Raw genomic sequence first — 18,187 nt, forward strand, 5'->3', positions numbered from 1 at the left:
GTTTTGCGTTCTGTGACATTTGTAGAGGGTGCTTCCATTTGTAAATGCCAGGGAACATAAAGTGTCATGGAACAGTGGGTTGGTTTACTACAACTTTGTAGTAATACTGCCAGTCTTCACTAGATGGGGTCCTTAAGTCATTCTCAAGTTCATGTAGCTCTGGTAAGAAGAGTTGCCTTGTTTCGATGCTCTTATTTGTTACAGATTTGATTCACACCACCAGTGAACTGGTGTTCAAATAAATGGAATGACTACAAATATGCACTAAATAAGTACAAACAACAGAAGTTTATTTACCCATTCTCTCCAACAGTGTCAATCAAACCTTGCCCATTTCCATTATGAAGTAGTGTACAGTACATTGCAGATGTTTGCATTAAAATTCAAAATACTAAAGTATAGCATTTCAGTCATACCCCATGCCTCTGATAAAAAAAAAAGATAGTGTTATGTTAAATAAGTGTTAAATCATCAACTTAAATACTTGGCAGTTGGCACATTCAGTTAATTCCCTTTAACTCAGACAAAGTTGCATTGAATACACTATATTATCATGTCTTTACCTACAGATTCCATCCCAGATGTAGCATCTCATTACACATACAGTACATACAGGATGAGAACACATCAACCATGGTAAATATGTCCTCAAAACCTTTTATTACAGTGAATGTTACTATGCTGGATGGAATCAAAAAGGAACTCCTTGCTCTTGAGGTACAATACAGGATAAAGGACAAAATAGTGGGGCATAATACTTTACTGGCATGGTCAATGTATCACCTTTGTTTAGGTGTTTACTAGGCCTACATGAGCATAACAATTTACAATGGTGTAATACTTTTTATCTCACACAAATGTAGTAGTTATTTTACCTTCTCTTTAAGAAGTATAGTGTTCTAGAACTTCTAACCATCTGCTTTAACCATCCAGTGGGCTCTGGAATGCCTACATCCCTTTCCTAGGCAGCGATTGGTGGAGAGGTAACAGACGTTTTAACCCTGCAGCCAAAAGTGGCCACTGGTGGCTGATAAACCAACGCCCTCCCTGGGGACCCCAACAAATAAATAAAGAGGGCATTCTGCTCTGTTCAGTCACTGGGACGACCTGCTGAATTGCCTTCAGTTCAGCAACGTCTTAATTCACTCATTCATGTATATATGTGTGATATATATATATATATATATATATATATATATATATATATATATATATATATATATATATATATATATATATACACACAGTGGGGGAAAAAAGTATTTAGTCAGCCACCAATTGTGCAAGTTTTCCCACTTAAAAAGATAAGAGAGGCCTGTCATTTTCATCATAGGTACACGTCAACTATGACAGACACAATGAGAATTTTTTTTCCAGAAAATCACATTGTAGGATTTTTAATGAATTTATTTGCAAATTATGGTGGAAAATAAGTATTTGGTCAATAACAAAAGTTTCTCAATACTTTGTTATATACCCTTTGTTGGCAATGACACAGGTCAAACGTTTTCTGTAAGTCTTCACAAGGTTTTCACACACTGTTGCTGGTATTTTGGCCCATTCCTCCATGCAGATCTCCTCTAGAGCAGTGATGTTTTGGGGCTGTCGCTGGGCAACACGGACTTTCAACTCCCTCCAAAGATTTTCTATGGGGTTGAGATCTGGAGACTGGCTAGGCCACTCCAGGACCTTGAAATGCTTCTTACGAAGCCACTCCTTCGTTGCCCGGGCGGTGTGTTTGGGATCATTGTCATGCTGAAAGACCCAGCCACGTTTCATCTTCAATGCCCTTGCTGATGGAAGGAGGTTTTCACTCAAAATCTCACAATACATGGCCCCATTCATTCTTTCCTTTACACGGATCAGTCGTCCTGGTCCCTTTGCAGAAAAACAGCCCCAAAGCATGATGTTTCCACCCCCATGCTCCACAGTAGGTATGGTGTTCTTTGGATGCAACTCAGCATTCTTTGTCCTCCAAACGCGACGAGTTGAGTTTTTACCAAAAAGTTATATTTTGGTTTCATCTGACCATATGACATTCTCCCAATCCTCTTCTGGATCATCCAAATGCACTCTAGCAAACTTCAGACGGTCCTGGACATGTACTGGCTTAAGCAGGGGGACACATCTGGCACTGCAGGATTTGAGTCCCTGGCGGCGTAGTGTGTTACTGATGGTAGGCTTTGTTACTTTGGTCCCAGCTCTCTGCAGGTCATTCACTAGGTCCCCCCGTGTGGTTCTGGGATTTTTGCTCACCCTTCTTGTGATAATTTTGACCCCACGGGGTGAGATCTTGCGTGGAGCCCCAGATCGAGGGAGATTATCAGTGGTCTTGTATGTCTTCCATTTCCTAATAATTGCTCCCACAGTTGATTTCTTCAAACTAAGCTGCTTACCTATTGCGGATCCAGTCTTCCCAGCCTGGTGCAGGTCTACAATTTTGTTTCTGGTGTCCTTTGACAGCTCTTTGGTCTTGGCCATAGTGGAGTTTGGAGTGTGACTGTTTGAGGTTGTGGACAGGTGTCTTTTATACTGATAACAAGTTCAAACAGGTGCCATTAATACAGGTAACGAGTGGAGGACAGAGGAGCCTCTTAAAGAAGAAGTTACAGGTCTGTGAGAGCCAGAAATCTTGCTTGTTTGTAGGTGACCAAATACTTATTTTCCACCATAATTTGCAAATAAATTCATTAAAAATCCTACAATGTGATTTTCTGGAAAAAAAATCTCAATTTGTCTGTCATAGTTGACGTGTACCTATGATGAAAATTACAGGCCTCTCTCATCTTTTTAAGTGGGAGAAATCATGATACACTACAACAAGATATCATGAACATTTTAGAGCTTCATTTGTTAGAGGGTTGCTGTATAAAACTGGTAAACTGTCACTTAAACACTTTACAACTTAAGTTGTCTTAGCACCATAACTTGGGGCTCTATTCAATCCGTATCGCGGAAGTTCAGCGTTACAGCGTGATAGAAATTTAAAGGCAATGTTCCGCATTAGTGGAGACTGCATCACGGTAAACACTGCATATGTCGGCTCAATCGGAAATTACCTTAACATTTATATTGCGCCATCTGTAACACTTCACTGGTACAGATTAAATGGAGCCCTAGATCTGGACAGATTGAGCAATTACTGTTTGACATGTCCTCCTGTGAAATACTGAAATCTTTGGTCAACTAAACTGCTATGTCGGAGAGTATTGAATAGAGCCCTCATGATACGTAATTGGGGATAATTTCAGAGCAAGCTTGGGCAACTTCATACTACATGTAGTTAATTAGATCATAAATATTGTGGATTTTAAAGATGAAAGAAGCTTATTAAAATGTGTGCAGTCTATACATTACGCAAAACAAACAATCTTGCTTTCCTTTCATACTGTATCTTCCTCTCCTTTCATGTAATCCAAGAGAGCCATGGTAGTCAAGAGTCTCATCACAGATGCGGTAGCAGTCCTTAGTTGTAAGAAAGATAACTCCCACACCTGATATTACCTCTGTACGTTGTTTATTTTGTCAATGTTTAGGCCAAATACCTTTTTCAAGACCTTAAGCCATTCAGGTGAATGGCAGCAACAAACTGCTTCCCACGAAACACAACAAAAGCCCAGACAGGAACTTTTATTGGAGGGGACTCTGGTTACAGTCCATAAAGTGGTTCCAGATTCTTCGGTTTGGTGCCCTGTCGATCATCTCGCCTCACCAGAGCGCCTCCACTCATAGCTCTGTTAAACGTGTCCTTCACAACCATCCTCCACGAACCATTCAGTTTCCCGTATTGCCCATTGGCAATCTCCTCACAAGCCAAAAACAAGTTTGGCTTCTTTACGGTCTTTCAGTTTTTCAGTCTGTATTTCAGCACTCATATTATAGTATCCAGTCAGTGTCCACCCAGAGTCAGGTTCTAGACTGTCCCCTCCCCTGTGGGTCAGTGTGTTTGGCCCAGGGACTGAGGGCCTGCTCTGGGCACCGTGGCAGGCCCCCTAGAGTTTTGAGGCCTGGAGAGAGGGGGCTAGCTGAGTCCCCTGTGTTGTGACTGTCTGTGGGCCACTCGTGTGCAGGAGGCACAGCAGGTTGTTTTGTAGTAGTCGTACACACAGAGACGTGCCTGGACCACCACATTGCAGTTGAAATACTTGTCTCGACAGTTCTCGTCTGAAAAACAATCATAATATCGAAAGTCAGTGATCAGTGATTTTAAGTTTTAGAAATCTTTAAGTATTTTCACAAGTTTTCCGTATGGAATAAGATCTTCATAAATGTTTAACCATTTTAGACTAAAATCCCCTCTAACCCTCATTAAAAATGTCTGACAGTAGTTAGGACCAGACCAGCCATCATTAACCAATCCAACTGTATGACATTCCAGAGGAGGTGCCTTGGCCCCTGATCCATATTTACTATACAGTAGTAACTGACCTATGTGTGGGACGCAGGGCTCTGGGTTGCACTCCTCTCTCTCCACTGGTTTCAGCTGCTCCTCACAGCCCTCACTGGAAAGCATGTCATCAGACAGACAGCGCACCTCCCTCACACGGAAGCCCCCCTCACACGTCTTAGAACACTGCAGGGACAGAGAATACAGTACAAACCTCATTCTCCCTTTCTTCAATTGCACTTACAAGAGAGTGTATTTCACAAGTTACAACTCCACATAAGAGCGTGTGTCTGTGTTTTTTCATGTGTGAGTGCGTGCATGTGTGGGCATGTGCGTGTACAGTTACTCACAGCACTCCAGTCTGTATGGTACCACTTGGCCCCGCAGGACTTGAGGTGGCAGCTCTGCTGATTAAGAGGCTTGTCGAGAGAGGAACATTCGTATGGCGGCATTACATTGAAACCCTCCTCAGACTTCATCAGACACACCACTGCCCTCTGCTGGCTGCCCGAGCCACACTCCGCTGAGCACTGGAGGAAGGAGGCAAAACCATAGGGAAACTACACATGGGCATGACATGAGACATCTGAACTGTTTCAACATGTTTAGTTTTTTCAAATAAAAAGGCATGATTGGCTCATTTGATTGGCTGACCTGAGTTATGTGATAGAAGGTATACCTTACTTACAGGGACGGTTTCCTGGACAGAGATTAAGCCTAGTCCTGGACTAAAAAGCTATTTCAAATGGAAATAATGAACAAGGAATTTGTAACATCTGAGTGTTCCTCTTTGTATCGTGGGGTAAGATGTTTTGTTGTTGGGGGGGTGGATAGGTAATACAACTGACATGAGACATCAGCAGAAATGTAAATAATGGACAGGAGACATCTGTAAAATCAGCAGCAAATCCTCATCCTAATCTTTTCCCAGATGATGTGTCCCTACAAGCCCAGTTTGACCCGGTGTTGTCCGGTCTTACCTGACTCCAGGGGGCTGTAAACCACTCGATGCGACTCTCACAGGGGCCGTGATTACAGACCTGAGAGTCAGCGGGGCGCTCATGACCACACCCCTCCAGAGGCAGGCTGCTGATGTGATTGGTCAGGCACAGAACGCCGCGCGTCCGCACGCCCATCCCACACTCAGCAGAACACTGCAGAGAGCAAAAACATGGTAAGCAACAATACAAACAGTTGACCTATGGCGTGATTCAATCCGATCAGCAGTAGATCCGTGTATAGCGCACTTGACATTTAACGGTAATTTCCAATTGAGCCGGCATATGCAGCGTTTACTGTGAATGCGGAACACTACCTTTAAAAGGTGCAAAGCTGACAAAGTGCGATCTGATTGAATCCCGGCCCTAGTATCACCCTCATTTTTAACAGTAGTATCAAGTCAATTTGTCTTCAATTATAATCTTGCATATACAATACTGTAGTAGATGCAATCCAATCAAGTACTACAATTACTACAGAATTAGGTTAGAAAAGGGTTAGACAGTGATGGTGAGAGTACATTTACTCAGTCCTACACATACAGTTGAAGTCGGAAGTTTACATACACTTAGGTTGGAGTCATTAAAACTTGTTTTTCAACCACTCCACAAATTTCTTGTTAACAAACTATAGTTTTGGCAAGTCGGTTAGGACATCTACTTTGTGCATGACACAAGTAATTTTTCCAACAATTGTTTACAGACAGATTATTTCACTTATAATTCACTGTATCACAATTCCAGTGGGTCAGAAGTTTACATACACTAAGTTGACTGTGCCTTTAAACAGCTTGGAAAATACCAGAAAATGATGTCATGGCTTTAGAAGCTTCTGATAGGCTAATTGACATCATTTGAGTCAATTGGAGGTGTACCTGTGGATGTATTTCTAGGCCTACCTTCAAACTCAGTGCCTCTTTGCTTGACATCATGTAAAAATCAAAAGAAATCAGCGAAGTCCTCAGAACAACAGCAAAGGACCTTGTGAAGATGCTGGAGGAAACAGGTACAAAAGTATCTATATCCACAGTAAAACGAGTCCTAAAACCGCCATAAAAAAGCCAGACTACGGTTTGCAACTGCACATGGGGACAAAGATCGTACTTTTTGGAGAAATGTCCTCTGGTCAGATGAAACAAAAATAGAACTGTTTGCCCATAATGACCATCGTTATGTTTGGAGGAAAAAGGGGGTAGCTTGCAAGCCGAAGAACATTTTTTTGTTTTGTTTTGTTTTTTTAGTCATTTAGCAGACGCTCTTATCCAGAGCGACTTACAGTTAGTGAGTGCATACATTATTTTTTTAAAATTATTTTTCATACCCCCCGTGGGAATTGAACCCACAACCTTGGCGTTGCAAACGCCATGCTCTACCAACTGAGCTACACCCCCTGCCGGCCATTCCCTCCCCTACCCTAGACGACGCTGGGCCAATTGTGCGCCGCCCCAACCGTGAAGCACGGGGGTGGCAGCATCATGCTGTGGGGGTGCTTTGCTGCAGGAGGCACTGGTGCACTTCACAAAATAGATGGCATCATGAGGAAGGAAAATTATGTGGATATATTGAAGCAACATCTCAAGACATCAGTCAGGAAGTTTGGTCTCAAATGGGTCTTCCAAATGGACAACGACCCCAAGCATACTTCCAAAGTTGTGGCAAAATGGCTTAAGGACAACAAAGTCAAGGTATTGGAGTGGCCATCACAAAGCCCTGACCCTAATCCTATAGAAAATGTGTGGGCAGAACTGAAAATATGTGTGCGAGCAAGGAGGCCTACAAACCTGACTCAGTTACACAAGCTCTGTCAGGAGGAATGGGCCAAAATTCACCCAACTTATTGTGGGAAGCTTGTGGAAGGCTACCCGAAACGTTTGACCCAAGTTAAACAATTTAAAGGCAATGCTACCAAATACTAATTGAGTGTATGTAAACTTCTGACCCACTGAGAATGTGATGAAATAAATAAAAGCTGAAATAAATCATTCTCTCTACTATTATTCTGACATTTCACATTCTTAAAATAAAGTGGTGATCCTAACTGACCTAAAACAGGGAATTTTTACTAGGATTAAATGTCAGGACTTGAGTTTAAATGTATTTGGCTAAGGTGTATGTAAACTTCCGACTTCAACTGTACATGCCTTATTCCCCCACTCAGTGAAGAACCAACTCTTAACACAGGGCCCCATGTCACAGTTCTCATTGTCACTGGGTCGCAGCTTCATGTTGCACTCCTCGTCCGACACAAAGTCTCCCACGTTGCTGACACAGTGCACCTCCCTGGTCCTCTGGCCCACACCACAGGGAACAGAGCACTGGGGAAACACAGCATGGACAGGAAGAATACTATAGGGGTAAACAGTGTTCAGTTCATCTCATAGTGTAAACACGGGTCAGTTCTCTCTGATGGATGTAACCTGTTGTCTGTGAAAACAGATGCAGTGCAGTGGGCCTGAGACATGTCACAACTTGGAAAATACTCCATAGAATACTTGCTCGGGTTTAATTTAAGGAATGTTAGCAACTTTGGAGGAATGATAACATTTATCTAATTGGGTTTCATGTACTTTCTGATACATTGTTCTAATGCAGTATGGAATATGTTAAATCTTGTCTGAGTACTTTTAACTTTTGATTGAGCCTGCCTGGAGTGTCAGATGGGTGGGTAGGTTTACACTTTTAAGACTATTCTATTAGTTCAACGCGCCGAGCAAGCTCAATTAAGTGCATCTAAAATATTTGAAACAAATACTATTTGAAGCATATTTGAGCCCTCTCCTATGTGCTGACTGAGGGGTCAGTCAGCTGTCTTGTGATTGATTGACAGCTGTCACTCACGGCGCTCCACTCTGTGCGTATCTGCCACTCGCTGCAGATTTTCAGCTGGCAGGTGCTGGTGGTCTCAGGCTGCTCCAGGTGGCGGCAGCGGCTGGTGTGGACGTTGAGGGTCCGGTTGGCGTACACCTGCCTGCACAAGACCTGGCGGTGCTGCATACCCAGACCACATGTCTTACTGCACTCCGACCACTCACCAATGTCCCAGCTGCACAGTAGGACACACAAGGCCCCATGTTCAGAGGGACACAATAGCGATGTGGTACCAACATAGCTAATAAAACATGCGGTCAATTGTCCAATTAGATTCTAATTATGATCTAATTATTAGACTATAAAGAGGACGGGTCAGGATCTTTTCATGAAAAATATATGAAATCTGGGTCCTATGACTTCTGCTAAAGCTCTGTGTATGTATTGAAAGAGTGTGTGTAGTGTCTAAGAGCCCTGTATGTAATGTAAGTGTGGTTGAGACAGAGGGGTCTCTCACAAGGCAGGGCAGGGCTGGAGGTTGCAGGGCTCCTCCTGTGAACTGGGCCTGGTGCTGCTGTCACACTGGTTCTCTGGTACCTGCTCATGGCTCAGTCTGTGGACACAGCGGAAGATGGTGTACCTGCTACCTGAAAACCAATACACAGGAGAGCGTTAGATATTCATGACTCAATACTGCATCTTCACTACTCACCGTGGGAATCTGTTAAACCTAGTTGATCAACTAGTATCAATCAGAGCATCAGAGGTTGAGACCTCTTGGGGCTTCAGTTCAGACAAAGATGCATGCCATGTCTTACCTCTGCCACAGGAGGCGCTACACTCTGTTGCCCCAGACAGTTTCCAGTTGTATTCTCTCTGCCGTCTGGGTGGCTGGACCGCTGGCACCTGGTTGTTGGGTACCTGGGTAGGGTACTTTCCCCCTCCTGCTGGATCGTACCCCTCCTGGTTGGGGTTGCCATGGTGGTCATTCCCACCTTGCCCATGCAAAGTGTTCCCTGGGAGATTGAACATAGTCTTTCAGCCAACGAAACCAGGGGAAAACTCACAGTCATTGAGATGCAGCGCCATCAGTGGTTGTGACCCCCTCCCGTGGACTAATAATTCATTTAGGATGCATCAGTAAATTTGGGGAGCCTCACCTCCAGGCCTGTGTTTGGGGTGCTGTGGGTGGACTGGATTCCTGTGATCAGGGTGCTGTTGAGGGTTGTCGGAGGGAAGGATGAATTCATAGCTCACTCCTGGGTTGGGCTGTTGGTAGATCACCTGAGGACAGAGCAAAACTTATTCAGTGAACAAGTTAATTACAACATAATGTGCCAGTGTAAACTGCCAGAGAAATATGTGCCAATATGAGCTGTTACAGTACATACAAGTTGACTGGTTACATACATAAACATCCAGGATCTCATTGGTTGGCCCCTCAGCCAGGAAGGACTCCCCGGCGGTGCTGGTGATCTCATTGGGTCGTCGGTAGGTGAACATGGTGCCCACTCCCTCATACTTCCCCGGCCGGTCAATGGCCCAGTTCCCATTGATGATGGAGCGACCTGAGCGGCTTTTCAGAGCTGCAGACAGACCATGAGTTGACTGTTAATAAAACCCACATTAAAGGAAAACTCCACCCAAAAGCTATATTTTGGTATTTGTTTCATTAGTCCATTGTTGACATAGTCCCTAAATGTCAGCACTCAAATTTTCAAGGTATATAACTTTCAAAATACAGAAATGAGCCCCATATGATACATTTTGCATCAGATGATGCAAAACGCAGCGTCATATGATTCAAAATGCATCATACCCAGACTATTTGCATTGCCCCCGCCCACCCTCTTTTACGCTGTTGCTACTCTCTGTTTATTATCTATGCATAGTCACTTTAATAACTCTACCTACATGTACATATTACCTCAATTACCTCGACTAACCGGTGCCCCCGCATTGACACTGTGCCGGTACCCCCTGTATATAGCCTCGCTATTGTTATTTTACTATTGTTATTTTACTGCTGCTCTTTATTTTATTTTTTTGGTATTCTTTCTTTAAACTGCATTGTTGGTTATGGGCTTGTAAGTAAGCATTTCACTGTATGGTCTACACCTGTTGTATTCGGCGCATGTGACAAATACAATTTGATTTGATTTGATTTCTGTATTTTTGAAAGGAGTGAGCTATTTTCCTTTAAATGCTGAACTTCCTGCTTTACAGGAAGTATGGGGGCACTCAATATGGCCGCCGGTCCCCCCATCATAGAACAACAACTTGAATGGGAATGTCCATTCTATTAGTTATATGTCCATGAGACAGACAGCAACCCTTCCTGTCACAATCAGCTCTACTGTGCTTAGACAGACAGGAAATAATGCTGACAATCACTCTGCCATAACTGTTGTTTAATGTGAAGCAGTTTTAATGTAATGAGCAAATCAGTTAAAAGTGAGCGGTGTAATTACCGCTAACTGAATACATTTTGTCACATGTATCTTCAAAGCCGTGTCTTTTGTAAATGAGCAAACCTGTTAGTAAAGAGCTGGCAAAGCTTTATGTTAATTGTGTAGCTGAATCTCTGAACTCTACAGCCGCATAGGAGAATTCCATGGTTAGGGCAACAGGCCATCCGAAAATCATTAGACAAGTAACATTAAGACTACTGAATATAAGAGTGTTTGGACAACTAAAAGCACACAGGCCCCGTGTAGCTCAGTTGGTAGAGCATGGCGCTTGCAACGCCAGGGTTGTGGGTTCGATTCCCACGGGGGGCCAGTATAAAATTAAAATAAATGTATGCACTCACTAACTGTAAGTCGTTCTGGATAAGAGCGTCTGCTAAATGACAAAAATGTAAATATTAGCCATGCAGAAATAAACTAGAACAGAAGTCTATTGAGGAGAATGGGGCAAACATCAGGCGATAATGGTAATGATAAGTAGTTCAATGGAAGAATCCTCGGTTGTCTCCTGTTTCCATCACTCCTCAGAATGTTTGCATTTATCCCCAGGATGTTGCATTCACAGCAAGCTCTTACCCGATGACATATGAACTCTTCCAACAACAACGCCAACAGACGCAGGAACAGCAGTCACTGAAAGGAGCCATTATCCACGCATACTCTACATTTCCTGCTTAGGTGCTTACTCACTGAGTAAGTATTGTGTAAGGGTTGAGTAGGGACTCATTAAAAAAGCAGGGCATAACTTGGCACCCCCATTTAGTCGTTTTGACTTTGAAAGGTAGTTTCAGAGCAGGTTCCATCGCTGGGCTCAGTCAGTAGTGTTGGTTTTCTAGGCAGCAGTGAAATTCCTCACCTTAATTAAAAAGGATGGGAAGGCTGGAGGAAAAGGTCCTCTAATGAAAGCTTGTTTATGTACTATCCCCTGAGGGGAGCAGCCAGGCCAGGGGAAGTGGGGGCCAGGCACTCCCTCTCTCTCTCTCTCTCTCTCTGCTCTGCCAGACCCACTGCTATGCTATGGCATGGCTCTCATTAAACCAATGTCTCCAACAATAAAACACTGACATTCCAGTAGTTATTCCTGAAAATAGACCCACTTCTGTGTCACACTGTTATGCTTCTATAAAGACAATAACTTATTTATTCAATGAATTTTGGCGAAGGGCTTTTTTAAAATAAAAGATTGTAACCAGAAGTGCACTGTGTGGTTACTTACTACTGACAACATAGAAATGCCCACATTTGGAAAATCCTAAATTCCGGAAAAAGCCCTCCTGCTCTGTATTTGAGCTGCCTTTTAATTAAATGAATCAATTCAATTTAACAAGCAGCTGTTCCCTGCTGCCTGATACCAGGCTCACAGCACGGATGTAGCAAGACATGACCTAAAATAGCTACTGCTGTCAGATATTTTATAACTTGAAGCTTATCTTTAAATGTTGACTTTTTATTAGTACCGTTAATGTAATGTGAATCATAATCTAACATGTGGTCGAAGGGAAAACCTAAAATTGTTATTGCATGTGTCATAGCTCATGGGCCTGATTCAGGCAGAGATGTATGGAGGCTCAAGAGGCAGTGGATAAAGAGCTGGTAACTCTGTAGCGAAACAGAGGTGTGTTGAGTGGTTGTTGACTGGTTGAATCAACATTGTTTCCTCGTCATTTCAATGAAATTACGTTGAACCAACGTGGAATAGACGTTGAATTGACGTCCGTGCCCAGTGGGTAATGTCTAGGCTTTAGCTCAGTGGGCTAACACAGTCTTGTGGCACACAGGAGACCCGGGTTAAAACCCTGGTCAGTCACAGTCCTACTCACCCAGGTAATTCCTGCTCTTCACCGTCTCGGTGACGTTGATCTTGGTGGCTCCCTCTGGGATCTCCACTATCTTGTGGTAGCCCACCTTGTTCAGGTTGTGCTGCTGGAAGAGCCCTGACACCAGCTTACAGGCCATGTTGTCCCCGCCACACACCCCACACTTGTCCATCACCTTGCCTGAGCCCAGGTATTCATCGCAGCCCAGACTCTGTCAGAGAGGGAGAAGGAGGTCAAATGAGGGGACAGAGGACATGTATAGCATCTCACTAATCAATACCGGTACATTACAAACAGTACAGTGTGTTTTTGTTGTAAGCAGAGGGACTGTAGGATTTTTGAGGTGAAGCAATTTTCAACTGTTGAGCTACTGAGACATCTGTTTTAACAAGCAACTGTTTTACCACTGAATTGCATGGAAAAGTAAATAACATGAACAACCTCATTAATCAAGTAAAGAGGGGAGAATGAGAGATAATAAACCGAAGCTTATCCCAGCATATTCATAAACAAACCCATGTTATTTCACCTCTCTAACTCCCTGACCTGCTGCACATAATTAACTACCATAACACAACAACCAATTAGTCTGAGCCCGGCTTCATTCCAACAACAGGCATATTCTTGGCACGATGCTAGAGTAGTAACGGCTCCCAAAGTTTCAGAGCAAATCCTCAGGGGTGTTAGCTTTCTCTGTCACATTGGCACTCATAAATTACAGGTAGCCTGGATACGGTAAGTATAGAACACTCAAATCAGCAGTCGATAAATCCAGCCAATCCAGCCGTAAAAGTAGTTTGCTGTGTGAACAGGTGCTGCAGGCAGGGGCCTGGTTGGGACTGATCCCAGCAGGCCACCATACTTCTATAATTCCAGACCCCTATGAAGTGGAGAGTAGACACTGGCATGCCAGGATCAGGATACGCCCTTAGCCCGTCACCACTCGAACCTCGAACCGAAGGGACGACCGAAGGGACGACCGAGGGAGGGTTCAGCAGGGGATAAAAAAGCAGTTTTGTTTTAATGACGCAAAGCTCCTCTGTGATTGGACGGCTGCCAACGTTAGTCTCTAGTCAGTCAGTATCTCTCAGGGAACGTTACGGTTAGTAGTCCAGTGAATAATCCCCCCCGTTCCTAGACATTACCCCGTCACAAACAATTTCCTCCCAATCCCAAGCCAGGACTAATGGGAATCTTGCCTTGCTAAACAGGCATATTTTCTCAGACCAACTGTATATATTATGTCCCAATATTCAAAAAAAAATTTACACAACATTTTATGTGTGGTCCTTAAGCACGGGGAATAACTAGGCTTACATAGAATAATCACGCAAACAAATGCATATGAAGAGCAGACTACAGTCGTAATTAAAAAGGTTTTTGCTGTAGATTCAGGCTCTCTCAGCGGACTTCCTGGAGCTGCAGTAAGACAGTCAGCTGCAGGCTGGATGCAGGCTGGGACAGGGGGCTGGAAGAGGGAGATGGTGGCCAGGCCAGGGCTAGGGGTGGACTGAGGAGATTGGGGTAGACTCAGGAGACAGAAGCCTGGCTCTCGCCCACCCATAGCAGCGAGGTCTGCATCGGGCCAACACTCCACCCAGGCCAAAACAAATACACACTACCTCCTTCTACACAGGAAATAAGTGATGAGAGAGGGAATAGCAAACTAAGAGCCCTGAGAAATGACAAAACAGGGCAAATGTTATATTGGCCAATGTGGAATTATTCTAAGCACAAGGCTGACTGGATAAAAACGGATCTACAGTACATACTGTAGCCTATAGGCATTCAAATGTAAGATTGGTACATGATGAAAAATAGATTGTTCCATATGAGTTTACACATTATTATATTTTCATACATCACATGTACAGTATGCAAGGCTATCACAAAAAATTGGGATACCAAGTGAGTGGTATCTGTCTTCTCAATTTTCACCATAAAACACCCTGACTTCAAGCAACAACATTATCACAGATATCATTTCAATGTTTAGCCTTAATCCCAGGAGAAAGAGAACTGTTCCTTCCTTCCCCTCATAAACTACAGCCTGACAAGCATCAGCGATTAATGGTTATCTGTGGCCATTTGCGTGGGAAAAGCTCTGAATCACTATGTGTTAACGTGTGAATGGAGAGTCACATCATTTATTACCAGTAATCTGAGTAATCAGTCAATGTATGAAATATCATGTGACTAAGAGGCGTCAGTAGTGTTTTTACAAAAATTGTGCAATAAGGTTTTCCAAGCCTTTTAATATAGTAAAATGGCTTAGGGCATGGGACCGATACAGGAAGCATTGAGGGAATGTGTGTAGGGATTATTTGATATCAAATATTTTCACTGTTAATGTACAGTCCAGTATATCTTTCAAATCATAAACTGTCAAAACAGACTTTTGAAACAGATGATAGGCCATGCAAAACAGTGAAGCTAGCAGTCATCTGTCTCCCAAACCTGAAAACAGTCACCCAGGCTGTCCTTGATATATCAAATATAAATGGACCTGCATCACGAATTCATCAAAATGAGGTGTGTCAATGAACTTGTCTGGACACATGAACGTCCCCATGGGGTAAAGCGTGTGGGACTGTGCCCAAATCTCAAAGTGCACAATAAATGAGGATCCAAGTTTGGAGGGATCCTAGTTTTTCCCTTTCAAGGGGATCCACAGCATTTAAGTGCTCAATTTATTCAGAGACCACATCATTGCTTTTTTCTAATCTGCTCTCTGTGGGTGGTTTATAATTCTGCTTGGCACTGGACGACATCCCTTTTCAGTAGAACTATAATGGGCCTTTAAATGTCACTAAAATCCACCTCATCTGGAAATGGTTAGACGTGTCAGGATGGTAGTCAACTACCAGTCAAAGTGAGGAACGTCGGTTGAAAACAACAGTCTTCCAATAAACCCCAACAGCACTTTTCCAGATACAATAGATGTAAGGTCTTATGCTTTTAGGAATTGGCTTGTCATGATAGGGATGATAATCCCTGGTTTAGTTCAATGGAATGAATTTATGAAATTCTACTGAACCAGCAGACTATTGGTCTCTTTCCATCATACCAGTAACCACTTTATAACAAATGTTTGAGTTTGCATTAATAAGGTTATTAGAGACCCTTAAACTACAGTCTCACTATGATGCTAAAGCTATCCTAATCCCAAGCCTGTCCTCAGCTGTGCAGGCGCCTCTTCTCAGAAATTAAGGTTTGGGAGCTTTAAAATGACTGCCTAATGCACTTTAATTGAGTGGGTAAAGAAGGAAGGAAAAACTGGCATTTATTTCATTGCAAACATTCACACACTGTCAAGAAACTGTTGCAAAGACACTCCATGTCACTTAATCCTTTTCCCACAGGCTTGGCGTAGGTTACACTTGCCTTGCAATAATGTTGCTTTTAACTGTGTGGGGGGTCTTGATTTGTGGTTCCCAACAAGGAATACAAATATGGATATAGAAAGGAGAGGTCACAGTGACTTCATGCTGGAGTTAACAGGAATGTTGGAAACATCTTACAGTCCTTAACTCGACCAGCCCCCATCTTTCTTTAACTGTAAAGACCTCGGGCTAGATTCTGTTAGATCTGCGCTAGCCAACACCCGCATAGCGATTGTTTTGGCGGTGTCAAAGGTAGAACTGCGTTAGCTTATCATGGACACCGCTATTGGATGCAACGAAATCACCCGATTTTGTAATCCGACAAATCCCATGCAGCCGCATTAGAAGTTCATGCAGCCGCGTTACAAGTTCAAACACTGAAATGCGTGATGTTTTATTGTCTACACCTCGATTAGGCTGATAGACTATAAATCCCCCCCATCCAAATGAAATTGAAAACATGCATTAGAAGCCTACACTTTCTATCACCATTTTGAACTCCTAACACGGTGGGGATTATAAGGAAGGGGGTGGTTTGTGACACAAAAGCAGCAACTCACTTATTTGTCAGCTCACACCACAGTTGCACCTCCAACATCGGCAAAACATCTGCTATGCGTATGTCTGCCAATGCGGGTCAACGCTCGTTCTGATTTAATCGAGGCCTTCATCTCCCCCATCTTCTGTAAATGAAGTAAATATGGTGGAAAAAGTCAGTAGCGGACTCCCTGCTAGGGTTTCTCACAGGCGGGTACTGGGACCCTGGGTTTAAATAGAGAGTGTTTGTGAGTGGATGTTTAGACAGAGAAATCCACTAATGACAACGAGATTGAAGCTAACGAGTGATTGACATCAACATGTGCAGATGGCCTATCAGTATAGGCCTATCAGGCAGCACTATGGAACACAAATACATCCAGATTCATGCAGCTGTTTCAGGAGCCCCATCTACACAAATGATCCATTATCAACCACATACTCTGCATATCAGGGACTCCAATGCAGACACTTTTATTCAGTCATTGCTGTAACTGACCCTGATACAGCTCTATCCTAGACCATAACTGTTCTGATCTCTGATCTCTACCATGTCCATGGCTTGAGGTCAGAACGTACTTGGGTCTGGTCAGAGCTTAGACTAGGGGTTCCCACGATATGTTACTCTGGGTGCCATGCCAGACCCACCAGCCTGGAAACCACTAGGGATAACTGACTAAAGCTTAACGTCAGAAGAGTCAGGAAGGTAGATACCTCAATGAGTCCCTGAGAGAGCACCAAGACTGCTCACTGAATACATGATCCTATAAGGATAAGGATTGACATTGACTATATTAACGCACATGGTCCCTTAACACTATTACAGGGTACACAAACTTAGACATGCATCCAGCTGTATCTGGTCACTAATACTAAAACATTTGTGTTTAATGTTCCAAGGTTAAAATCGTGCATATTATTTAACATAACATCTAATATTTGAACTCCTAACATGTTGTCTCAGCATGTTTATCAACTAAAAACAAACTAAATGAATGCTGCATTAATGCAATACATATTTATAACAATAACAGGCCCTAGAATTAAGTGTCAGCTAAATGGTTTGGACTAGCTTCACCAATTACATTTGATCAACTTAAATTCTTATGAGAATGTCTTCAGATTAAAGGCATTCTCCATTTATTTTCAAACGATAACACTCCACTTTGACATGAAAGAAACACACACAACCTGTCGACCAAATTTACGACCAAAGAGTAACAGAGGTTGTTTTGTGAACATTATGGGTACATTTTCAACTCTTCACTTGCTGTACATCCAGCAGAGAATTCTGCTGGAGCGTTGCCATTGCTGTTATCAAGACTTGGCTTGCAATGATACGCCAGCTCATCTGGAAATGTAATATTTACATTACTGGGCTTCCAAGCTGAGATTTCTGGGGCAATGTCATACCAGATAATAATTCATAGTGGAGGTGACCTTACAGCAAGATGGCCACCGAATGGAAATTACATTATGCTGAGATCTATAGAAAACTCACTGACTGACCACAACCTCAACATGAAAAAAAGATAAGTGGGGATCATTTTCTGTTTTATCAAAAATGTGACTCATGGCTCCAGAGGAAATGGTAGTAATGAATAGTAACCTGGGTCATACTGTACATCAGAAGTGCTGACAATGAGAAATAAGTGGGTTCTAAACATTTTAAATCAAACAGAATGCAAGATATGTCTACATAATCAGTTGGGCCAACTTCAACTCTTTCAGTTTAACTCCCCACTGCACAAAATAATACTTACATTCAATAAACATAGTTAACTACTAC

At 42.9% G+C, this 18,187-nt stretch overlaps 1 protein-coding gene across 1 annotated transcript in view; it reads right to left on the bottom strand.

The window, feature by feature from the left end:
- Positions 1-4,021: 4,021 nt before the first annotated feature.
- LOC311128540 (thrombospondin type-1 domain-containing protein 4-like) overlaps positions 4,022-18,187 on the bottom strand; it is a gene marked incomplete at both ends in the record, with an annotated part of 40,670 nt that continues 26,504 nt past the window's right edge. Inside the window, 11 exons of the mRNA XM_084160731.1 lie at positions 4,022-4,164; positions 4,429-4,573; positions 4,738-4,917; positions 5,368-5,541; positions 7,527-7,700; positions 8,224-8,428; positions 8,711-8,840; positions 9,012-9,209; positions 9,354-9,477; positions 9,604-9,779; positions 12,482-12,689. Of these exons, the coding sequence (XP_084016857.1) occupies positions 4,022-4,164; positions 4,429-4,573; positions 4,738-4,917; positions 5,368-5,541; positions 7,527-7,700; positions 8,224-8,428; positions 8,711-8,840; positions 9,012-9,209; positions 9,354-9,477; positions 9,604-9,779; positions 12,482-12,689 (1,857 nt within the window). The remainder of the gene's footprint in view (positions 4,165-4,428; positions 4,574-4,737; positions 4,918-5,367; positions 5,542-7,526; positions 7,701-8,223; positions 8,429-8,710; positions 8,841-9,011; positions 9,210-9,353; positions 9,478-9,603; positions 9,780-12,481; positions 12,690-18,187) is intronic.

This window comes from Coregonus lavaretus (genome assembly GCF_964263955.1).
Source record: "Coregonus lavaretus genome assembly, chromosome: 4".
Classification (NCBI taxonomy): Eukaryota; Metazoa; Chordata; class Actinopteri; order Salmoniformes; family Salmonidae; genus Coregonus; species Coregonus lavaretus.